The sequence below is a fragment of the Leucoraja erinacea genome, chromosome 17 (genome assembly GCF_028641065.1).
Source record: "Leucoraja erinacea ecotype New England chromosome 17, Leri_hhj_1, whole genome shotgun sequence".
Taxonomy (NCBI): Eukaryota; Metazoa; Chordata; class Chondrichthyes; order Rajiformes; family Rajidae; genus Leucoraja; species Leucoraja erinaceus.
Window position 1 is genome coordinate 19,145,009 of NC_073393.1, and position 26,027 is coordinate 19,171,035.

The window sequence follows — 26,027 nt, forward strand, 5'->3', positions numbered from 1 at the left end:
GGGGGGGAGAGAGAGAAAAAGAGCTGAACGAGGAGGGGCAGGGCAACATCTGGTGAATGATGGCTGGATACAGGTGGGTAGTGGGGTTATAGGCAGATGGTTGCACAAGCCCAGAGATGAAATGACAAAAAGGTGTGAGACAATGATAGAAGAGATATGAATTGTGAAGCCAGAGGAAGGAATGTAGGTGGAAGGGGAGCAGGAGGGGAGAAGAGAAAGGGTGCATATCCTTGTCCAGTGATGACAAAATCCGTGCTGACCAGCTTCGAGCTGGGAACTCTTCCGCATAACATAGCCGATTTATATTCAGTAAATTCACGGCCCAGAGCCGTGATTCAAATTATTAATTCAAATTAATAATGCTTCCGCTAAAAAAATTCAAAAAAAAATCAGTATCTTTATTGAAAGTTGCAATGTTGGACATTAGAAGTAGAATCTCATTTCCCCCCCCCCCCCCTCCCAAGAGTCCCAGGATGGGCTGACATTTCACCAGTATAGGTCTCGGATGCCGAGGGCCACACCGGGCTGCACCAAATTCCAGTGCTCACAGCGCAGACCTCGTGCTTGGAAGCTGTCCCACGCTGTCATCAAATTAACTTCAGCACCACAGCACAGAATCAACATCAGCACCCTGCTAATAATTACTTAAATCAGAACCTGCCCGACCTTTAGAATCATACAAAAGATTTAGTTCTGAGCCCGCATAGTGGGCAGAGTCTGTGAAGAATTCCTGGATCCATTTGGTGTCCAGAACTCTGTACATAACTGGCCATAGTAGCAAGGCGGGCAAGTAGGGGCATCTTGGTGTATGTGGGAGAGTGAGAGCACGTTAGCGGTGGGCTCGGGGAGGGAGTTAGCTAATTAGTGTCTTAATGACAACATACATTATTTTAGTGGCAGTGATACAGAAACCCTTCTATTGAAACTTTCACCAGAAAAGAGTGTTTTAAAATGCTTCCATCGCCATTGTGACGAATTCCAAAGTGCTAGTAATAAGTGAACAGAGATGCTCCCTCACCATTCCCGTTTGGTCCTCATCTTCAACTCACTGGTAGGATTCAGACATAAAATTGTGCTTGACTATTCCTGGAAAGAAAATATCCACCAAACCTTTGTAGGTTCACGTCAGAGGGTGCCACACAAAAACACACAGTGTGCGACAGGGCAGTGCAGCATGCGCTATCAGATGCATCGCTACAGATATCACTGGGTAACTCTGGGTCAGTAAGGAAGGGAATGGGAGGTCATTGCCAACACATACCCCAAAGTCTCCCACAACTAGAAGACATCGGCTGCCTCAACAGTGTGTTCCCAGTGCAGCACTGCTTACAGCTACAATTGTACAATGCTGCAGGCAGAAAGGCAACCCATAGAAGCAAAACGTGAAGAAAAAGTGAGTTGCATTCCACTGTCAAAGAAAGTCCCAAATCTCTACTCTGGAGGATAGATATTGGCAGGATACTTTCATTCCACTGCATTGGCAGCTCTTGGAGCAGGTGAAGTCTCTGTAAAAGTTGTAATGTTGGCACAGTTCATTTCACGTTAGACTGAATCAGTTTGCCAGCAGCCGGTTGTGAAATGCATTCGAGGGGCAGGAGTAGAGGTAAAGATGATTTCAGGAGGGGGGGGTGCAATTGTCATTTGCGTTGGTCTTTGTAGATGGCGCTTACTGTGCTCTGGCCAAAGATGAAAGTTCCCATACACACCATGAAGATCCCAAACAGCACCAGAGACCACCAGCTGGGGTGGGGGAGAGAGAGAAAGATTCTGTTAGAGAACCAAAATCAATTTAGTCACAAAACCAGCATAAAATGAAAACACTGCAAAGTCACCACCCCAACTTGGATATGTAGTCCCTTGGTGAAACACTCTTCCCAGGGCTGACCTGAAAACACAGCAACTCCTCAGATAACCAGGCAGCCCATGACAACGTGCAAGGAATCCATTCAGGTGGTTACATTTATGCCACTTGCCAAGCAATTGGCAGCTTTCACCATTACCAGCATCAGTCCCCACAAGCAGCACCCCCAGGACCAGAGACGTTCCTGTGGTTACATGATGCAACATGGATAAACTGGCAAGGAATATGGTTCTATTCCTCTGGATTTAGAATCTTTGGAATTTGCTTGAATATTAAAGGAAACCAAAAAGGTTGATGAAAGGAGACCATTGTCATCACTTGGGGGCAGAATCACCAAATGTATGTCAGGCCTTTCGGGCAATTGTGTAGAATGTGGCAGAAGTTTATTAGATTCATCTGCAGATGGCATTTAATGCAAGCCCACTGGTTAATGTTAAACCCAAGACAGTCACTAGCTGAATTATGAGGTATGGTGGGTGTTGAAGGGGGAAGGGGGGGGGGGGGGGGGGGGGGGGGGGACAGGCAAAGATAGGAAAGGTTGTTACAAGACACCTTTGATCTCCAGCCTGGTGAAACTGGCTTGAGGGGCAAAGTGGGCTGCTCCTGCTCATTGTCCCTCATCAGATGGGTGGTCAGAGGATATGGGATGGGGGGTGGGAAAGACAGAGGACCAGAGATGTTCAACATTTGGACCATCTGTCCTCAGCCTCACCAATTCCACATTTGGAAGGCTCAAACCCTCAAGCGTCAAAGTCAAATTGCATAAATTTCAACTCTGGCCTGGTATCCAATGCTTTAATATATCCCTCGTGCACCCAGCTCAATATACAATCCCAACAGGCCCGCTCTCCTCCATCCTGCAGCCACTCATTCCCCCCCAGCGTACGATCCCAAACCCCACCAGCTCTTACCCTACCCGAAAATCCCAAAAAATACCTCTCTCCCTCAATAGGTCCTTCCCTACAGTGTCAGTATTAAACAGATCCCTCTTTGATCCTTTAGTAATTGACTCCTCCCACAAACAATGGGTTAAGGAGAAAAAAACCCTTCCTTCAGGTTAATATTAACACAAATGACTCCACTCATCGGGTCAGTGCATCTTCCCTACAGACACTTCTCAGTCACCGCACTCCACCAAATTGCCTCAGAAAGTAGCAGAAACCCCCCCCCGTTATATTGTTTGTTGGAGTTGACACATGAAAAGGAATGTAGTTCAGGACAAAGAAAGTTCTGCCCCCTGGGCATTGATATCACAAATGGATTCTCTAGGATTTACCTGGCAGAGTCTGCTTGCCGGATCTCAGAAAACTTTGCTTCGACCAGACAGAGGCCTGAGTACACAGAAAACAACATTAGGAAAAAGCACACTACTGCCTCTTTGCTTGCTAGCTGATGGAGCTGTAGTGCAACTCCCATCCATCCCCCGGCTTTTCACCCCACTCCACCGATTATCTCTTTCAACCCTCTCTCGAAAGCCAGAACAATTTATTTCTAACACCCACAAAGGCAATGTGCTCAACATTTGGAGTATGGTGTAGTTCTGGCTGCCCAACCAAGGCAAGCATGTGGTAGTTTTAGGGAGGTTGCAGACAAGGTTTACCAAGATGTTGCCTGGATTGGAGGGTTCTAGCTTTAAGGAGAGGTTGACAAAACTGCTTGTTGTCTCTGGAATGTCAGGGAGACCCAATAGAAGTGTTGACATATGAACCTTAATGCCTTGTGGAAGTGTCTAAAGCTCGAGGGCATAGCTTTCCGGTTAGAGGGGAAGTTTAAAGGAGATGTGCAGAACAAGTTGCTTTTTTACTCATAATGATGGGTGGCTGGAACGCACAGTCAGGAAGGTGGGGAAAGCAGAACCCAAGCAACTTTTAAGAGTGTTTAAGAGGGAACTGCAGATGCTGGAGAATCGAAGGTTACACAAAAAAGCTGGAGAAACTCAGCGGGTGCAGCAGCATCTATGGAGCGAAGGAAATAGGCAACGTTTCAGGCCGAAACCCTTCTGAAGAAGGGTTTCGGCCTGAAACGTAGCCTATTTCCTTCGCTCCATAGATGCTGCTGCACCCGCTGAGTTTCTCCAGCTTTTTTGTGTAACATTCAAGAGTGGTTTGGACAGGCACATGAATGGGCAGAACATAGAGGGACATGGGTCATGCAAGGCAGAAGGATTTAGTTTCATTTGCATTATGGTCAGTACAGACATGCTGGGTGATGATCCCGTTACTGTGCTGTACTGTTGTGTGTTGTATTACTGCTAAATCTACTTCCACATCCAATGCATTCTAGATCACTGGTCCGCAATCAAGTTCCTCTCAGCCTTGTTCTGGCTCTTTTGGCTATTTACTACAAATCAGTGTTGTGGTGTTATTGACCTTTCCGCCAGCACTTTATCAAGGCCTTTTACAAATAGGTACACTTTTAGAAAATGTCTTTCTGAGTTTTCTGCTTTCTCCCCTAAATTTTCTTCCCCCAGCATTGACCTCATTAGGAAACGATGAAAGGGGTCTGGGAGCGGAAAGGTGGGAGATGGCAGAAGACTTGTGGTATAACTAATGCACAAGGCCTCCTGAAACACCAAATCCTGCTGGGTACTGAATCCACTGCTGCACCAGGCATCACCATGGTGCAGGATATTTAACTGAAGCAGGCAACACCTCCAAAACACAACACATCAGAACCGCGAAGTGTACCTGAAACATTGATTGTATCTCTTTCCTAGCTACTGACTGACCTGCCAAGTTTTTTCCAACATTTTACATTTTTATGCTGGATCTCCAGCACCTGCAGTTTTCTTTTGATGTTCAACTCCAAATCATCTTTTGCCTGCTTTTTACTCCAGGGACCTAGTCAGACTCTGCGAAACCAAGCTTGGCTAGCCAGACCTGCTCCTTGCTGCATCGTGTGACATTCAGCCCATCCCCCATCCCCGTCCTGTACCTGGGAACACGAAGATGAAGCAAGCAGCCAATCCTCCTATAACAGAGATCACTTTCCCAATGTCCGGAATGAAAAGTCCCAGCACCAGAGTCAGCAGAAACCAGGTCACCGTCTGCAGTATCCGTCGCCGCCTCTCACGGGAGCTGTCCACCTCCAGGGCCTCCCCTTTGTAACGCAGCCACAGTCCTTCGATCACAGTCCTGGATTAGAGGAGACGACAGTCCAAAATAAAGACACAATGATCAGCTCACTGACATGAAACTCATTGGCTCAGGAGATCATCCCTCCTCAGTTTTAAGTCTCCCTACCCTACCTCCAGCCCAAGATTAATAAATAAGTCTATGTAGGACGATTGAGTCAGACCATACATGCCTCATGAAAGTTGCATTTTCCTAACTTGACAACCTTGTCTCCTCCTGTCCATCCCTTCCTACTTAAATCCAGGATACTATTCTTAACTTTGAAAGTTTCCAAGTCCCTGATCTCAGCGACTCTTCCTTTACACTAAAAGTGGCTGAGTGCCCACTGCTTCATCCTTGAACAGAGGCCCAACGAGTTCCCTCCACCAAAACTCATTCAGCTTGCCCAACTTGGTCTCACATCGGACATCGTCTTTACCTGCATTCACTTCCTCCAGATCAAAGGTATAGCTCTGGTTACTCAAGTAGGCTCATGCATTGCCTGCCTTTCTGTGGGATATGTGCAACAATCTTTGCTCCACTCTATTTCAGCGTCATTCCAATTATTTTTCCAGTACATCAATGACTGTATCGGTGTTGCTTCCGGCACTCACAGAACTCAATATCATAACCATGCCTCCCATATTTCCACCCTTCTCCAAAAATCCATCTCTGACTATTACCTTCTCAGATCTCTGTCGCAATCTCAGGGAAAGGAAAGCAGCAAATGTCCATTACAAACTTACAGACTTCAGCAGCTAACTTGACTAAACATCCTTCCACCCTGCCTCCTGTAGGAAACTCCAATCTCCAGATTTTTCCATCTCCATTGCATTCGTTCCAATTACAAGATTTTCCATTGGGATGCCTCAGAGATGCATCCTCCCCCAGACTGTGACTTCCTGGATTCCAATTAAAACTGAGGCCTTGGCTTGGTCCACATGCATTCACTGTTGATATCCTGACGATATACAAGGCTGTCAGTGGAAGTGGTGGAAGCAGGTATAATTACGATACTTTGACGGTTACATGGAGAGGAAGGTTTTGGAGGAAAATAGTCCAGGTAACTAGGACAAGCTCAGCTTGGTTGTTAGGAACAAGTAGGGCTCATGGGATTGTTTCCATGCTGCATAGCTTCATTACAGTCTGTTGGCTGCCTTCTCCCCCAGTTAGTTCCTCCCGTCCCCATCTCACCCAAAGTGGCAACGTCTGCATGGGCACATTCTCGAGGTCAGGTTTCCTACGTTGAGGCGAGCCAGCAACTTTCTTCCGCATCTCTCAGGAACCCAACACCATTTCCATAATGTTTTTAAGAAGGAACTGCAGATGCTGGAAAATCGAAGGTACACAAAAATGCTGGAGAAACTCAGCGGGTGCAGCAGCATCTATGGAGCAAAGGAAATAGGCAACGTTTCGGGCCGAAACCGAAGGGTTTCGGCCCAAAACGTTGCCTATTACCTTCACTCCATAGATGCTGCTGCACCCGCTGAGTTTGTCCAGCATTTTTGTGTACCTTCAATTTTCATAATGATTGGCAATTTTGGAAGATGCCTGCAGCAGGAACAGTGTACCTCCAAGCTCAAATAGACAGACTATGTGGACTTCCCCCAGTGGTCATCTTACTTCAGCTGCCGGTAGGGCCAACCTCATCCAGTTGGTCAGTTACACTTGAAGATTTTGGTGCATAAGTGCAACATTGGTTATTGGAGGTCTCTGACAGCCATCGACACTGCAGAGTGTACCATCCACAAAGGATTCACCCATCTACCCACCTGGTCTACTCCAACAGCACCAGCCAATCTTGCAACCTCCACCATAGCAAAGGACAAAGGCAGCAGGGACCGGGGCACCAGTGGTTGTGGGATCCCCTGCAAGTCAGGCACCATGCAGACTTGAAATTGATCACCACTCCATCATCATTGGATCCAAATCCAAAACAACAGAATACAAAGTACTGGAGTAACTCAGCAAGTGGGGAAGTTTAAAGGAGATGTGCAGAACAAGTTGTTTTTTTACTCATAATGATGGCAGCTTCTCTGGAAAACATGGATTGGTGACGCTTTGGGTCGGGATACTTCAGACTTAACACAACAGCATTGGTGCAGTATCTTCATAAGAGCTACTGCACCAGTCAGAAAGTTATACGACATGGAAACAGACCTTTCTACTTCAACCTCTGCACACGAATGCGAGGTGCCTATCGGAACTAGTCTGACTTGCCTGAATTTGGCCCTCTATACCTATCCTATTCATATACCAGTCAATTTAATCATTCAAATCGTAAACATCTCCACTACTGTCTGTGGCAGCTCATGCCACATACCTCTGTGCAGAAAGGTCTCTCGGTCCATTTAATTCTTTCCCCTCTCACCTTAAACCTATGCTCTCTGGTTATAAAACTCTCCCAACTGCATCCTCCAGGTGGCAACATTTACCCCTCAGAATTGGATAATAGATGTTGGCGTTACCGGCAACTCCTCAGCCGTAATGTAAAATAAAGTTGAAAAATGACATGGATTAAATGAGTGGTCAGAACAGATTAATGTGGACAAATATCATTTTCTCTTGATTCAAGAAAAACAAAGCAGTATATTTTCTAAATGGTGACAACCTGAGGATTAAAGAGAAGTGAAAGGACTTGGGCATCAACATCCACAGCTAGTACACAGACTTCAAGAAAATGTTTCAATAAGTGGCCTCCTGCTTAATTGGCCATTTCCTCTTGAAACAAGAAAACCACTTGTACAAATACAGCAGACGTTGCGAATGCAAAACCACAGGTCACGAGAAGATTGTATGAATTAAGAGATTAGAAAAGACAGATATGGATTAGGACAGGACAGAACTGGCTGTCTGAGGTGGGATTTTGACAATGGCACACAATTGTTTCATTGTACAAAAGTGTTTATATATTTTTAAATCATTGGGTGTGTATTTAATTCAATATCTGTGCTGAAGGCCAATTCACCAATCTGCAATATACAATGCAATATACAATGCAATCTACATGTTGCTCGAGTAAAACTAAAGTGCTGGAGGAACTCAGTGGGTCAGACAGTATCTGCAGAGGGAAATGTACACATGGCATTTCAGGTTGAGATCCTTCTTTATACTGCAAACAGACACCAACCCAAAACGCTGTCTGTCCATTTCTCTCCCCAGATGCTGCCCGACCCACGGAGTTCCTCCAGCGCTGTTTTTTTGCCCATGATGGCTACAGTCCCTCATGTCTCCATACCGGTTGATAATGTTGAGCCCTGGTCACTTTCTCCCTTCTTTGGCTAAAATCTGGAGCAGTCACTTGGAAGCCACTGACAATTAACATTTAAGACACAGGGGCTCCTAGAGAGCGCACTTGAAATAATTAAAATTAATAAAAGCCGAGCACAGAAGGAACAAAAGGCTGCAAGTCTTCAATTATGACCTTGGGAGCTGTCTGTGTGGAGTTTGTACCTTCTCTGTGATCGCATGGCCTTCTCCCTAATGCTGCAATTTCTTGCAGGCTGCAAACTGAATCACCCACTCTAAATTAGGTGAGAGGTGAATTGGCAAGTGTTGATGGGGATGTGAATGAGAATAGATTGCAGGCAAATAGATGGTGAGGTGGACTAGGTTAATCTGAGAGCCTGCATTGGAGTCATTCAGCCCATCGAGTCCGTCAGAAAATGGATATTTTCATAATCTCCACTCCACTCTCTCCAGCACAATCCTAACCTCCTTGTAGTATGGTGATCAGAACTCTATTCATTACCAAGATGCAGTCCAACCAGTTATACACGGTTCTCGGACAACACCTTGTTCAAGCATAACTCCTGATCTTGTATTCCTCACCAGCTAATTATACTTTTTAACCAGCTATCATTAAGAATCTTCAAATATACTCCACGATCTCTGCTACGTCACATCCATCTAATACTTTCCCTCTTCGTTCATATCCCCTTTGCTTGTTGCACCTTCCCAAACCTCGCACTCCACTGAATTAAATGTCACTTGCTGTTTTACTACACACCTGCATCCCCTTGTAGTCTAAAGCTTTCCTCCTCATTGTCAACTGGGTAGATTCTTTTTGTATTATGGCATTTTAGGACCTTGTATGTTTAACTTGGATTAGCCCACATTCTTCTAAATGTTATTTGATTACCAATCTAAGTTTAAGACTTTCTTCATTGGGCAACCCTTCCATCCCAGGACTGAACCAAGTAAACCATTTTTGGACTGCATTTGATGGTAGTATACACTGGTACGTTAGAACAGTAAAGTGTAGAAATAGGCCCTCAGCCCACAATGTCTAATCTCCTCTGCCTGCAGGTGACCCACCGTTGCATTACCTGCATATCCACATGCCTATCTAAAAGCCTTGTAAAAGCCACTATTGTATCTGCTTCCACCACCATCCTGGCAACACGTTCCAGGGACCCACCATTTGGTACAAAACATTTGCCCAGCTTGTACACGCTCTCTCAGCACACACTAGAGTCACTCTCTTGTTTCCACACCATCCCACATCTTGCTTTTTGCTTTCCCCACTCTAAACCGCGACCCAAAATGTGTTTGTTTCACTTCCAACTCGTTGCAGTTCTGACAGAAAGTCAGCAACCTCCCTCTCACATCACAGATGCTGCCTGTCCTGCCGAGAATTTTCAAATCTGTTTAATTTCTGATTTACAACATGTGGAGCTTTCCTGCTGTAACTGTGTCTCTCATCAAGCACACACGCAAACTCACTCCATTATGAACTGTCACCCTCTTCACCACACACCCACTGCATTATGAACCGTGTCCCCATCAACCCCACACCCAGACCCACTCTATTATGAACTGTGTACCCATCAAACACATACCCAGGCAGTTCCCAATGCCAGACCTTTCTCATTACATTCCTGGTCAGAATATGCAGTTGACCCTGAGCCCGCCCTCCACCGCATCCCAATACCTAGAGAGGCCACAGCCCCACAAGACACTGCCTAGCAAGTGGGGAGTCATTCCTCTCCACACATTTGACTTGAGCAGGAGGTAAATTTGGGGCCAAAAGCTCATTCTCGAGCACATTTACTGAGGAAAGAGCACGATCTAACGGGCCCCTCTCCTGCTCTAACTGAGGTCTGCTTAAGATGACTTGAAGATTTCAATGTCAAACCACCTTCGCTGGTTGAGAACAAGAATAAAACACAGTGCAACCAGTCAGGAGTGATGTCAGAAAGCTGGGAACCTCCTCAAGGTTGGGATGGGAGGGAAAGTGAAGTGAAAAATTCAAGTACACAATGAACAGAATTGAAGTAAAGAAGCAGGTCACATTCTACCCCAATGACTGAAGGGCCAATTTACACCGGCCTCCCATTTTCTTGGCTCTGTACTCTGCTGTGAGCATTTAAAAGGTGATGAATCCAACAGCCACTCGACGACCAGGCTTCGCCAATTCCGTTCCCGTGCCTGGACCCAGGTAGAAGTCTCACCTGCCGCAGAAGTGAAGGATGGGGTAGGAGGTGAGCACGCAGAGGATGATGGAGGCTCGGGCAATGGTCACAGAGATGTCGTCTGATGGGTAGGACAGCAAAACATCAACGTTCACACTGGAGCCAAACGTCAGGAAACCACAGACACCTGCAAGAGATTTAGCCGGTGACCATGGTATGGGGGTGGAGGTTCCGAAGGTCAGACAGACTGGTCTACAAGGAGAATGTACACTGGCCACCAGTTCCCTCTTCAACTGCTCAGGCGGCAAATGCTGCACTGATTCAATTCAGAGAGATATGTCCTCTGTTGCCCCAAACACTAACTATGCAGGCGAATTAAAGTAGCCCTTTATCTACACTGTCGCACCACAGACTTACAGCACCTACTGTTGCAACAGTATTTTTCCCCTCTCCTCACCACCTAAACAAGCTGATAATCTACTCATCTTTGGAGGCAACTCTCATGCCCAACTTGAATTGGAGGTAAAATGGCCAAACTCACTTCAAAGGCCACTCCTGCCAGTTTTGTGAAGCTTGCTCCTTGATGCCACCCGAATATGGGCACGGCATTTTTAAATTCTACACACTGTTTCCATAAGTCTCAAGTAAGCCCAAAAGACCCATGCGAATGAGTTATTGATTCCAATACCAAACCTTCCTCCAGTTGACTGGTGATCCTGTTCTTTCACCACTCGCAGTCAGAGGGAGGATGGGGACAGAATACTCAGTCTCCCTGCATTCACCGTAACCTCTCACTCACCGTGTCCCTGGTTTGAAAGGCTGTTTGCCCACCATTTAAATTTGGGAAAAAAAACAACTACTGTCATTGCTGCCAACACCAAACCCAATCTCCGGTCACCTTTCCGACTCGCCCCCACTCTCACGTACCAGAGGAAAAATCTGGTGCAACTCACCAGACTCCCCACCACTCACTTACATGTCAACTCTCCCGAGACTTTGTTTGATCATTCCAAAGTTCCCAACTTCAGGTCAAGCTTCACATCGTGGATGGGACTTCCTGCTCTGCCCAATCAGCCTTAACCTCACCATCCCACTGCCTTCAGGTCCAACATTAATCCCACTTTAAAGTTCTCATCTTTATTATTATTATTATTATTATTTTTTTTTTTAAGTTTCCTCGCGTCCTAACAAACACCCGTGATCTCCACACTCCTGCAACTTAATTTGATCCGTCAGATTATGAAGTTAATGTTTCGCCATAGACGGCCTTAGCCCTTCACACAAAGGTTTCATTTGCTCCAACGAAGGATAGGGGTGCAAGGTTTTGCTGTGTTAAGCTCATGCGATCCCAGTAATGGAGGCGGCGTGCACCCTACCTGTGCCCGTGTACACAAACAGGCAGATCACAACGGCTGCTGTCACCACCCATCCCCAGCGCTGCACTGTTGGTCTCTCCATGCTGTTGTACACAGGAACACTGCTCACATGGCACTGACGACACCAAGTAGGAAGAGACAAGGAAAGAACGTACTTAGCAACACCAATCTATGATGTATCCAAATAGGATGCTTTGTATAGTGCATCTGTAGAAGTTGGCAAGAACATTTGGAGACATTCCGAACCCTTTCTACACTTACTCCAAGGTCTCAACATGCTTCCTGGGGCAACCAGAACTGCATACAATACTCCAAATATAGCCTAAAAAAGAGCTATAAATCAGAAACCCGACTGCTTGTCTCTTATACCCAAGTCCGGACCAATGAAAGCAAGTATACTTTACTATTTTATCTCAGGTGGACACAAATTGCTGGAGTAACTCAGCGGGTCAGGCAGCATCTCTGGAGAGAAGGAATGGGTGACGTTTTTTTAATCTAATTGCTATTTTATCTACTATTTTCCATGAGCGATGGGCTTGGAACCCAAGATCAATCTGTACATTAACACTGTTAAGAGTTGTGCCATTATTTCTGTGCTTTCCCTTTGGTTACAAGCCTCCCAACACCTACGCCACAACGTGGAGGAACTCTTACTTTAGGAAAGGATCTGTTTAGGGTTTTGCTCATCTCCTATTGAATTTGGATCAATGAATGGAAAAAAAATGTATAGGTTTTGAAACTTTATTCCATCAATAATGTACTGCATTTTTCAATGTTCCAAAGTAAAGGTTTAAAAAGTAAAGGCAACAAGAATCAGATGTTCACATGTAGCATTTTGAAAATAAAACAATTTTAAATAAGACCAATTTATTGGACTAGCACACAAGTTAAACACACGCCATTTTGGCAAACGTGCTGGGTTGTTACAATCACTTTGGAATACAATATTAAGATTGATGTAGGATATTTTTGAGGATCAGTGCACACTTAATGGGTTGATGGCATGCTGCATCTCTCAATGACTCCATCATAATCAAGTCTTGTCAGAAATGCCTCCCTCCCCATCCCCCACCCCTACCAATTCAAAAGTACCCTGAAAGCCAACACTACATCACAGACTCCACTGCATCACAGAGAAGGTTATTGGCTGCAACCTTCCCTCCATTGATGAACTGTACACTGCAAGGGCCAGGAAGTGAGCGGGCAAGATCATCTCTGACCCCTCTCACCCTGGCCACAAACTCTTTGAATCACTTCCCTCTGGAGAAGTCCGAGTCTTGAAGTCCTGATAGTTTTGAATACTGTCCCTTTATTTTTGGCTGTTGCTCTACTCAACAGCCAAAAATCTGTGGCCTCTCTTTGATCTGGTATTTTGTTGCTTCACATGCTTGATCAATGGTGTTTTATCATGAATGTTTTATAATTATTAATGTTTAGTGTTTTCCGAGTCATTCGTAACTGTCACTGTATGTCATGTTGTTACTTGTGGGCAGAGCACCAAGGCAAATTCCTTGTTTGTGAATACCTGGCCAATAAACCTACTTACTTGCCTCAATGTCCTGCAGTCTCTTGATGCCTGATTGTCATTGGGAGACAGGGCAAATTTCCACAGAGTCGCTCCTGAATTTACCACCTGTGGCTTTTATCGCTAAATGTGGCTGGGGCATTCCACTACAGAAGACCAGCAAACCCAAACACTTTCTCACCCAACATCAGGACACAGGTACATTGCACACCCAGCAGGAATCTTAGCTACAACCAGGAAGCAGGTAGCAATTATAGCATCCATGTCATGTCAGACCACGGGACTCCGTCTCCCTACTTCTCAAAACTCCAGTAATTTAACTATTCAGCCATGATTAAGAGCACTTTGTTCTAATACAGCAGATACCAACAGCGCAAAAATAGAGGGACAAGGGAAAGCAGTACCTGGAAGCCAAAGCAGATGGTCGGAATAGCATTCAACACCGCCATCCAGGAGGAAGGGCTAAGAACAGAAAAAAGTGGTTAACCTTGCTGGCAGCTCTACAAATTCAATACACGTCACCCACTATTTCCCTCTCTCATTGGTCCCACCCCGACAGTCATGCACTGCACTCACTACGTATTGTTAGCCAACCGAGGCCACTAGGTGGTCAAGCAACTTTCTTGGCTTGTTATTGCCCAGGGATGCCACAGCAGGCACACAAAGTTGCCGTTTCTCAGTATAATTCCTTCTCATCTTACTCCCTCAGCCACACACAGAGTGGTGGTTTGACTGAGCCCAGAAATTCCAGATGCTTAGATATATTCTTGGATAAAGCAGGAAAAATGCAAACACAGAGAGAGACCATTTGACTATTTCCCCATCCTCACCCTCTATATATTACTGCAGTTCTCTGGCTTGGCAGATATTTGTATGAAAGAAATCAGGCACCAAGGGATTACACTTACCTGGTGGGGATGTTCCCAATAATCATGCCTTTATCTGGCCAGATGTACTTAATGATCACTATAATGGTCACATACCAAGTTCCCAACACACTTAGGAGACTAGAGAAAAAGAAATAAAACAATCAAAACAGGACCAACCTTGGCCATACATATCCAACAGGGAAGATGTTACGGGGCGGCCAAATACAAAAATGGTTTGAATCCAAAGCTGCTTCAACTTCCACTTGACGCCATGGCTTGGATAAGTTTCTCCATCCTTTTTTTACAACGAACAGAATCGCCAGCAAATCAAAAACATCTGCATTCTAGGTTCTCATTGTCAGTATCAACCCTCGCCAAATCAAGTGAACCATCGTTTGATCAGCTGGCAACCAGATACTGTGTAAGATCTGAATACCACCCTCCCCCCTCTCATATTATCAGTGTGAGACTTTGGGGTCTAGCTTCCATTGTGGAGCAGCATCAAGCAGCAGCTGGTCAGTCACAAATACCTTATAACAGGTACTAATCTGGATTGGTGCCAAATGCCACAAGTATTGCATTCAAGCTCAAGGTCCAATCATCCAGGATCCATCCTCCTGCATAACTTCCCCCATGCATCCTCTCACCATAACCCCATCTCAAGCAATCAGGCAGAGCTAATTGACTCTGAGGACTAAGCAACACTAGTCACAACTATCCATGATGCTGAGATTGAATTCAATGGGCTCAACATAGAAAAGATGTGGTTCTGTTTCATAAGCCAAGACCAGTAAACTGAGGTATAGAGGGACCAGGCAACCACTCTGCCAAGACTTCCCAACTGGCTGTTTAACCAGGCTGGGCAAGAAAGTTGATCAAGAGGTGACAATATTGGAGAACGAGGCCACATGGTCAATTCAAGAAGGTAGAAAATAGAGGTGTCAATTTGTTAATGAGATGTTTGATCAGAATGGAGAATTAATAAAATGAAATAATAAATGCACACTGCCAGCCTCATTTACTAAGATAGGTGCTGTTGGTTCATACCAAGAGGACACAGGACAATATTGGCTCGACCTAGCCACAGCTCCAAAGAGAATTTACAAGGAAGCCTAATAAAAAAATTAAAAAAATCACATCGTCCTTGCTCTGTTGGAAATCCTTTAAGCCACTTCTACTCAGGGTAGAAACTGAACCTGGTGAACTTGTGAGATTGTCTCAAGGATTCCAACTATTTCCACTTCATATTCTGGACAGAACTGTTCTTGCAGTTGACCCCATAGAAAGCAGAGCAAGGGGTGGGGTAGGGGTGATGGTGAGGCAGGGAGACAGTGAGGCAGGGAGACAGTGGATAAGGTGAGTGTGTCTGACAATTGATTATCAGTGGGGCTTTGGCTACTTGTGCTAGAGGATGCCAAACTGGTTCTGAGCAACTGTGGACAAAATGATAGGGATGGTTTTGGTGCTTGGAAAATTCTAATCTGAACAATGATGTGGTGGGATCGAATGGAGACAAGATTAATGATTCAATTTGCAGAGGTGTGGTTGCACAAATATTCTCAGCCATCTGGGGGTGAATAATCTGATGGGCTCATCACATTTGTTTAACGCAAAACCACAGGGAGATTTAAAGAAGTTACTTGTTGAAGACTTTACAATTAAGGAGCAAAAGTTGAGAACTGCAATGGGTGGGGACAGTGAATGAATGGAACATATGGGGAACTATATCAAAGATTGCATGGTAGGCAGGATGAGAGTCGAGGAAGGTTTGAAATGATCAAGATGCAATAAATTGTACGGTCAAGGGCTATTGGTCAGGTGGGGAAGGTACAGGGACAGGAAAACTGAGGTTGGAAGCGATCGTCATCGACTCAATTCCCAGGCAAGGGAGATGGTTGTGGCAGAGGAAAGGAAAGGTAGGATTTGAAGACATTGTGCTCGGGGGCATCTGCCGGACATGATTCCTTGTGGAGTGAAGCACTTGTGACCGACAACTTTCTTCCCCGGAAGAATAATACAAATGAAAAACGACAAAGGATTCTCAGAGGTAAAAATCCCAGTGTATTTTTGGACAGGGTGATGTTATATTTAGAGGGAAGGCTAACTACTGCTGCCTCTGCACGCTGCCCCCAATTGCTTTGTTAACCACTGCCCTGGAACGGCTTATAACACGAGTTGGGAATGGAATATGCCATTTGTTCCCCAGCTCCACCCACTGCCACTAAGAATTCACCATTCAAACAGTGAAAGCACTAACCTGGCGTACTTCTGGAATCCAATCTCTTTGGGTATGGAGAGAGGAAGGATGACCAGGATGGAGATGACAGAGATGGTGAACTTACGGTCACTGTACCAGTGGCCATTGATGAAATCATCTCCTTCAGGTGTGTGCATCAATGCCCCAAGTACTGAAAGACAAAACAAACCATTCAAAATCTCTCCCACACAAAATATTTATCTCAAAACATCTTTCAATTCAGACAACAACCCGAGCTTTAACTAGCTCCGAAGGAACTCCTAACCACTGTAGACTTGGTCCACTGCTCAGTCATTAGAATTAGAAGTTAAAAACAGTACAGCATAGGAACAGGCCCTTCAGTCCACCAGATCTGTACAAACCAAGATGCCAATTTAAACAAATCCCATTTGTCTGCACATGTGGACATCCCACTATTCCTTGCCTGTTCTTGTCAACAGTTCCCGTTCCAGGCATTTATCATTTTGTGTAACATTAACTTACACTGCTCTTTGTTAATTGTGTAAAATTAACTTACCTACTCCACCCCCCACCTTAAAGCTATGTCCTCTAATATTTGTGCACAATCTGTGTTTTAGTGTGGTCTGAGTTTATTTGCCTGCGATGCTGCTGCCAGAGGTAGTGTCTGCTGTGTCCGAAGACAAGTTCAAATTCCACCACAGGAATCCAAGGACTTAAAGTCCAGGTGATTAATCGATACTTAAATGATAACCTCAGTTCATAGTTAAACAAGGGTGATCACTGAGCAACACCTCGCTTGTGACATCCACATTATGCAAATGAATGCACATTCTATGCTTTAATGTCGGATGACTCATTGATAGGAAAAATGTCACTGTACCGAAACATTGAATCTCGCTCAATGTACTGATCTGCCTAAACAAGACTCAATGAGAGTGGGTCCATGAGAGTGTAACAGTTTAACCAATCAAAACTTTCAGTGCCCAGCATGAGGCAGCAGGCATCCCCATTGCAATCTCCCAACAAAAGTTTTTTTCAATCCCTTACCTTGACAGGGATGCAATTTTGTTCCGTATCGTATCTCTGTCCCCACGGCAGCCTAACATTATGGAGTTGGCAGCTGTTCCTGGAGACAGACGGGCGCTCCAAGCCGCAGGAGTCTGTGGGACTTTAACATTGCGGAGCTTGCGATCCCTTTGCCGGGGATCAAAGCTTCATCCGCGGAGCCTGTGGACTTTAATATCGTGAAGCCCGCAGTCTCTGGTAAGAAGAGGCCAACTCGGGAACTTCATGCCGCGGAGAGAGTTTCAACCGCCCCGACGCGGGAGTTTTGATCACCCCGACACATGGGTTTTGATCGTCGTCTGCGGGGGCTTTGATCGCCCCGATTGCAGATGGTTTGACTGGCCCGACCGTGGGAGAACAAAGAGGAAGAAGGTTGAACTTTATTGCCTTCCATCACAGTGAGGAATGTGGAGTCCACTGTGATGGATGTTTATATTAACTTTTATGTGGTTGTGTGTCTTCTTGCTTTTCACTTAGTATGGCAACTCAAATGTTACTGTACCTTAATTGGTTCATGTGACAATAAACTGACCTTGTACCCCAGCCCTGAATCTCTGGCCCCAGACGGGCTGCACCACACAACCTCCACGATGACTCACTCTTGTCCAGCTGATCGCCGATGATGATCAAGAAGGCGATGCAGGTGCAGAAGGTGTAGATGGCGATGAGGACATCGCAGATGGTGCCCACTACCCGGCCGCAAGCTGCCCGTACCACCTCCTGGTAGGTGGCCTTACTGCTGACCTGAGAGCAGTAGGCCAGAATCACCAACCCAATGCTGGTAGAAAGACTGCTACCTTCCCGGTGTGGGGAGAATTCAATGGGATCTGTGCAAAGTGTTAGTTGTTGGTCATCCCGGACTCAGTGAGCATGATGATCCTGTTTCTGTATGGCCAAAATCTTGCAACTTCCCTCCACAGCTCGGATGGGAACCTTAATACTCAACATCAGTCCAAGGGATCACTATCAGTTGGCCGCACTATTGTCCGGGCCAGATAGTTGTAGGTCTGAGACCCACTCTAGAGATTAGTGTATGAATTAGTTCTGGGGGAGGTCCCTCAAGCTTATCCTGCCGTATGATCACGGTGAATCAGAACATACTCTCAACTTTGTATTCCCGACTACTCCAGCAATCTTTTACCCCCAACAACACGGGCTCGTTGCTCATTTCCATATCATGGTTTGGAGAATTATGTGCCACACCCAATCAACTAACTGGTGGAACTCATTTTGGAAAAAAGCTTTACCTGTGATAGCAGGTGAGATATTGCAGTGTCTGGACTGCCTGATTTGTGTACAACATTTCTGTGTGACATTTGCATCAGGCTTATCTTGCAAAATAAAGACACAGACATAGTGGTGACAGTGCCTGTGGAAATCTGGCAACAATGAGATCTTCATTCTTGCCAGAGGGGCTTTCCCTGCAGTAGTGGAATTAATAGATTTCCTGAACTCAAATGCTGAGGGCTTCACATCAATCAGGTAACTGCAGAAGAACATTGAGCACAGGCCTAGAGCCAACCACCTTCGAACCAGTAACACAGCTCCTGATAAGATTGGGGTATGTTTTACCAGCTCTGCCTATAGTAAAATATTCAGAACAGTACTCTAAGTACACGTCCAACCAAATGAATAGCTTCGGTCAAATCAATAAGAAGTATCACAAGTTTTAGAAGTTCTTTAGCCTCACTCAAAGCATTTAAATTAGCAATGTTCTGATTGCAGCAGCGGGTGGTGGAGGGGAAGGGGTCAAGCAGCCATTAAAAATATATATTTTTGTCTATTGTTGTTTAAGATAGCACATGTCCACTTTTTCCACTGGAACATTGTGAACATTCTTAGGACAATGTCCATGACAATAATGTAATGGGCCACCAGTTAGCAGGCTGTTGATATACCATTCCACAGCTTTCACATTTGATATGCAAGGCTTTTTTTCTATCAGATTATTGAAGCTCCCAAGGTAATAATTTTCTCTGAAGCCAGGTAGCCAACTGTCCCAGCAAAGGCTTGCTGACATGGGTACCCAGTTTGGATGGATGATTACTGCACTACCGAGGCAACACAGGATGCAGTGACGTCAAACCAAAGAGGCCAATTGGCTACCTTGTATTTAGGCCATTAGTGAAAGAAAGACGCAAGCCTTTGGCAGGAATTACAATCAGTAGCTAGCGGCATTGTAACAGTGTTGCAGCCCTTCCCAGTGACAAAGGTGAGGGTTCCGCAGGAGGCACCAATGCCGTGACGAAGGCTACAGGACCATCTTCACCCAATGACTCGCTATCGTGGCATTTCCCCACCCTTCCAGAGATGCCTACAGCCACCAATGGAAATGCAGCTCATTGATGGGGCTCAGAGTATGACAGCTGCATATCGTCAGGCAGAAAATTGCTAACCAGTCATATAATAGACACAGATGTTTGCAAAATCATGAAAATGTGAGAAGGTTTTCTTTCCACAGGAGATTCAGCCCCAGGTGCAGGTGGTCCTGTCTTAAACACCTAAACAGTGCTATGGAACAAATTATGGAGTTTCTCCTGCACTTGATTTTTTTTCTCGAGAGTTCAGCATCTGCAGGCTCTTGTATCCATTGTACTCTTGTATCCATCATACATTGTACTCTCTTCATTTCAAAGCCATTCCTACACATTAGAAAGAGCTATGATCCCAGTACTGAACCTTAAAACATTGTGTGTATTAACTATCTGCAAAACTGAAGACAATGATCTCATGCTCAGCATCACACTGGCATGCATGACACCAGGGCAGCTATAGTCAGATGGAACCACAGCACAGATACAGGCGTTTTGGCCCACCAAGTCCATGCCAACAATCAGTGGTCCATTTATATTAATCCAATACTAATTCCATTGTATTCCCCCCACCTGTGCCCCGATTCCACCACTGATCTGCAGACCAAAAGTAATTTTATAGTGACTAATTGGCTGAGAATTCTGCTCGTCTTGGGATAGAAGAGGAAGCAGGAGCATCCCAAATAAACCCACAAGGTCACAGGGTCACAACACTAGAATTCCGGATTGAACCCAAGTCGCTGGCACAGGTTGGCGTTAGCCCTACCCATTACGCCACTGGGCACCTTAGCTTGGGATTGGATACCGTGCTCATTCCAATGTTCCCGATGGAGAAGCAGGGTGTGGTTAGAAATAGCCTCGATATTGCCATAGATGAGGCAGAGGCATGGTACTGGAAGGGGCCTGGAGGAAGGGTCTGAGGACCCAAGTCTGCAGAGATGAAACGACCAGAATGTAAACAGCTAACCATCTGCAGGACTATTCCGGCCACCACTCCTCCTGCCATGTAGAAGGCATAGGGAAAGTTGAGAAGCCCAGCCCCAAGTGCGGCATTAACCACGATGAAGACAGCTGCATAAGATGGTGTCCTTCCTTGCTTCCCCGTGTCCCTTGGCTGGTCGGTGGGCAAATTCCACAGGAGGCCAGTCTGCTCCCCAGGGTCCTTGTTCAAGCTCCAATCCTGTTCGTCACTGTTCACGGAAGCTTCACAGTGATCCATCCCCCACCAGCACTGGCTTCAAGTAAATGGAGCTCCCGCTCGGCCTGGGCGAGTGTGTCGGACTCCCGAACTCAAAGCATCCACAGGGAACTGAAAACGGCGGATCTTCTCAACGTTTCACACGCAGCAACTGAAAAGAAAGCAGCAGAGAAAGTGAAAAGGGTACTGCTATAACAAGATGCACACTGCACAGCTCCCTACTCCCCTCCATCCAAACCACTTACTCATAGATTAGAAAATACTGCCTGTGTGTGCAGTGAAAAGAGATACCCTCATCGCATTTTAGTATCTAGACAAACATGTGAATTGGCAATGCATAGACGGCTATATTAGTACTGTACTATCAGAGGTATATGCTGGTATATACCTTCGAGGTCGGCAGAGGAGCGCCAGATGAAGGAGTGAGTGCGGGGATTGGCTGAGGAATTTAATTAGCAAATCAGTAAGTTAGCAAATTATTCAATTTATCAGCTAATATAAGCAAGGTTTGCTCAAGGGGAGCAGCCTGGTGGGTTGCAGCCATGTCGAGGGAAATGCCTTGTGAGAAAAGTGCGAGTCTTTGGCTCGAGAGTCTTCAGCGAGGTGGCTGAGGGAGGAAACTACGCCAAAAGTTGGAGAGAATGAGACGCAGTGAACAAATGCCAGGTAAGCTGATTCAGTGAGATGCTTGCAGGATGTGGGAGGTCAGGGACACTGCTGGTGTCTCTGGCTGCTACAACTGTGGAGAGCGTGCCCTGGTTCAACCCTTGAAGGACCGTGTTGGGGCACTGGAGAGACAACTGGATGGCCTCAGGATCATCCGGGAAAACAAGAGTTTCCTGGACAGGACCTACAGCGAGATCACTACACTAAAGATACTGGAAGAGAGAAGGTGGGTGACGATAGGGAAGGGAAGGAAGCTCGGAGTACAGGAGACCCTGGGGGATGTACCTCTTGAAAACGGGTTCACCTTCTTGTAATCTGTCGGGACAGAAGACACTTCCATTCTGAGTGGGGGACAGCTTCGTTAATGTAAAAGGATGGTAAAAGCTTCTTTAGGTATGTTAAGAGAAAAATAATTAGTAAAGACAAATGTGGGTCTTTACTAATCAGAAACAGGTGAAGTTATTATTGGGAACAAGGGAATGGCAGAAGAGGTACTTCAGTTCCGTCTTCACTAAGGAAGACACAAACAATCTCCCAGAGGTACTAGTGGGCAGAGGATCTAGGGAATTTTGCATTAGGCGAGAAATAGCATTGGGTATACTGATGGGACTGAAGGCTGATAAATCCCCAGGGCCTTATGGTCTGCATCCCAGGGTACTCCTGAAATCATGGATACATTGGTGATCATTTTCCAATTTTCGATAGATTCAGGATCAGTTCCTGTGGATTGGAGGGTAGCTAATGTTATCCCACTTTTCAAGAAAGGAGCAAGAGAGAAAACAGGGAATTATAGACCAGTTAGCCCGACATCGGTAGTGGGGAAGATGCTGGAGTCAATTATTAAAGAAGTAATAACGATGCATTTGGATTACAGTAAAACGATTGGTCCAAGTCAGCATGGATTTATGAAAGGGAAATCCTGCTTGACTAATCTTCAAGAATTTTTTGAGGATGTGACAAGTAAAATAGATGAAGGAGAGCCAGTGGATGCAGTGTATCTGGACTTTCAGAAAGCCTTTGATAAGTTCCCACACAGGAGATTAGTGGGCAAAATTAGAGCACATGGTATTGGGGTAGGGTATTGACATGGATAGCGAATTGGTTGGCAGACAGGAAACAAAGAGTAGGAATAAACGGGTCCGTCAGAATGGCAGGCAGCGGCGAGTGGAGTGCCGCAAGGCTCAGTGCTGGGGCCACAACTATTTACAATATATATTAATGATTTAGATGATGGGATTAAAAGTAACATGCAAATTTCCAGATGACACAAAGCTGGGTGGCAGTGTGAACTGCGAAGAGGATGCTAGGAGGTTGCAGGGTGACTTGGACAGGTTGAGTGAGTGGGCAGATGCAGTATAATGCAAATAAATGTGAGGTTATCCACTTTGGTGGCAAGAACAAGAAGGCAGATTATTATCTCAATGGTGTCAGATTAGGAAAAAGGGAGGTGCAATGAGACCTGGGTGTCAGTGTACACCAGTCACTGAAAGTAAACATGCAGGTGCAGCAGGCAGTGAAGAAAGCTAATGGCATGTTGGCCTTCATACCAAGAGGATTTGAGTATAGGAGTAAAGAGGTCTTCCTGTAGTTGTACAGGGCCCTGGTGAGACCACATAAAGTGCAGTGAAATTAACTTGCCAGCAGTGGTACAATTTAAAAAAAAACACACAATGCACAATAAAAATTTAACACAAACATCCACAACAGCATTCGTCACTGTAGCGGAAGGCACAAAGTTTGGTCAGTCCTCCTCCATTTCCCCCCGTGGTCAGGACTAGATCCAGATACAAACCACTCCCTCTAACCCTGCCCAACTCTCCCTGATATACTGTTCAATATTTATCCCTCAATCAGTATCATTAACAGAGTTCTGTCAAAGGGTTTTCAGCTTGAAATTTTAACAATTTCTCTCCAGACCTGCTGAATGTTTCCAGCATTTTCTGTTTTATTTCAGCTTTCCAGTAAATGCAGTTCTTTGTTCCACATATATTATCTTCCTCGCTGATCGGAGATGGAAATGAAACTTGCTGACTTGTTTGCTACTTCCCAGTTTACAATAGCAATCAGAAGATGGAATGGTCAGAGCTATGCAACATGGAAACAGGCCCTTCAGCCAATGAAATCCATGCCTATCATCAAACTAATCCTATTTTATTCTCCCTACATTACCACCAAGTCCTCTCAGATTATAACACTCACTTATACACCATGGATATTTTTCAGCAGCAAATTAATTTAAGGGCCCACAGCTTGGGGTGTGGGAGAAAAACCGAAAAACCCGGAAGAAGCCGATATAACCACGGGGTGAACGCGCAAACTCCACACAAGCAGCGTCCAAGTTTAGGTTCAAACCTGGTTACTGGAGACGTGGGGCGGCAGCTCTACAGAAGCACTTACTTACCTTGCTGCAAGTGGGCTTGGAGGACAATGAATTTGCAAAACATGCTATGGAAATACAATATTTTTCAAAATGGGTTTAATAACTTGCCGCTATGCCACTCAAACCATGTGACAAGACATGTGAGCAACTCATTCTCCACCCACTTTTCTACTTATTTTTTCCGTAAGAAAATAATGTTGAGCAATGCTAACTGGACATTCTGCCTACTAAGCCTGTAGCAAGTCTCCTCACTGGAGTCCCACAACTAATCTTCACCGCTAACCGCACCCGCTGCCTCATGAACCTGCGCTGGCTCGTTCTACAGTATGCCCAAGCTTGGGTAAGCAGACAACAAGAAATATATAGTTATATAGTCTGAAGAAGGGTTTCGGCCCGAAACGTTGCCTATTTCCTTCGCTCCATAGATGCTGCTGCACCCGCTGAGTTTCTCCAGCTTTTTTGTGTAACCAAAGAAATATATAGTACTCCGTGTGATCTGACCAAGTCCACGTTTAACTGTAGCAAGGCATTCCTGCTCCTGTGCCAAACCTTAACTGTTTGTTTTCAGAGACTGGTGTACAATGACGCTCAAGTCTCTAGGTAATTTACCACATATAATGCATTTTTCTGACTTTTCCACTATCAGTTAACCCAACGGTTATCCCAGTCACACTGCATCTTCCATGTCCACTACTAGGTCGATCTAAATCGCTTGGAATCCTCACAATCCCACCAGTTCGGCATCACCAGCAAATCTGGTAGTTACATTAAGTTTCATCAAACAAGCCTGTGGCATTTACTGTTCAAGATGGAACTGCAGATGCTAGAAAATCGAAGGTACACAAAAAAGCTGGAGAAACTCAGCGGGTGCAGCAGCATCTTCCTTCGCTCCATAGATGCTGCTGCACCCGCTGAGTTTCTCCAGCTTTTTTGTGTACCTGTGGTACTTACTGTTGGATACTGGAGTGCCAGCACTGACCCCGGAATACCCACCGGTCATCGCCTGCCACAGAGTCCCATTTATCTTTCCCGGTTCCCGCACCAAGACCAGTCACTCACCAGCAGCGGCAGCCACGCTCCTCTATCTAGTATCTTTGGTCAGATGATCCCGGGATCACACTCACGTGACTAAGTAACAACCGGGAAAGACCTATCTACTGTGGTCTTATTCCACCGCTTCCGCTTTGACGGCGCATGCTCTTGCCCGGCTGCTTTGGAGGGACGTGGTGCACACACAGCGGTTGTTGCTGAGAGTCTGTCGGGAAATGTAATCTCAAAGTCGGTCTCTCTCCTGTGGCAGAGGGTTGACCCCAGCAAGGGAACAGGCCCTTTAACCCATCTCGTCCATGCCTGCCGGGCTTGCCTACACCTGGCCTATTTCCGTCCTTTCCGGAGCTCTATGATCTTTGCTTGCACCTATCCATATCTTTTTTTAACGCCGTTGTTGTGCCTGCCTGTGTTATTTGCTCTGCCTGCTAGTTCCCAGATACTCACTACGCTTTATGCGAGAACGTTGGCTGTCATATTCGCTTTAATCTTTTCCCCTCTCACCTTAAACTGCGCCCTCTAGTTCTAGACTGGGGGAAGAAACCTGACTATCCATCCTATGTCCTCACAATTCTATTAACTTCTATAAGCTCACATCTGAGCACCCTGTGCTTCAGTGAGAATAAACCCAGCCTATGTAATTTATCCGTAATTTATGCCATTTCTTCCAGGCAACATCCTGGTGAATCTCTTCTGCAATTTCTTTATTGTTACTGCATCCCTCGTAATAAAGACACTAGAACTGCCCTCCTAGTGCAGTCCAATCAAGGTTTTGTACAATTGCACATAATGTCCCAATTCTTATACTCAATAGCTCGGCCTATGAAGCAAGCATAACTAATTCCTTCATTACCCCACCTACATGTGTCACCAGTTTTAGTGAGTTTATGGACTTGCATTTCATGTCTGTACATCATGATCTACATGTATGTACATCGTCACACTTGTAACCCAAACAGTTTGGAATGTGAGACCTGTGGGTT

At 45.5% G+C, this 26,027-nt stretch overlaps 1 protein-coding gene across 1 annotated transcript; it reads right to left on the reverse strand.

Annotated features, from left to right (window-relative positions):
- Positions 1 to 435: 435 nt before the first annotated feature.
- On the reverse strand, positions 436 to 25,481 carry slc38a7 (solute carrier family 38 member 7). Its single transcript, XM_055648738.1, has 11 exons — positions 25,057 to 25,481; positions 20,714 to 21,102; positions 18,041 to 18,238; positions 16,416 to 16,566; positions 14,198 to 14,296; positions 13,694 to 13,751; positions 11,765 to 11,879; positions 10,428 to 10,575; positions 4,796 to 4,995; positions 3,138 to 3,192; positions 436 to 1,740 (listed from the first exon to the last, which is right to left on the reverse strand). Exons 2-11 carry the CDS (start codon positions 20,970 to 20,972, stop codon positions 1,638 to 1,640), a joined length of 1,386 nt encoding a protein of 461 aa, XP_055504713.1. The 5' UTR covers positions 20,973 to 21,102; positions 25,057 to 25,481; the 3' UTR covers positions 436 to 1,637.
- Positions 25,482 to 26,027: the final 546 nt, after the last annotated feature.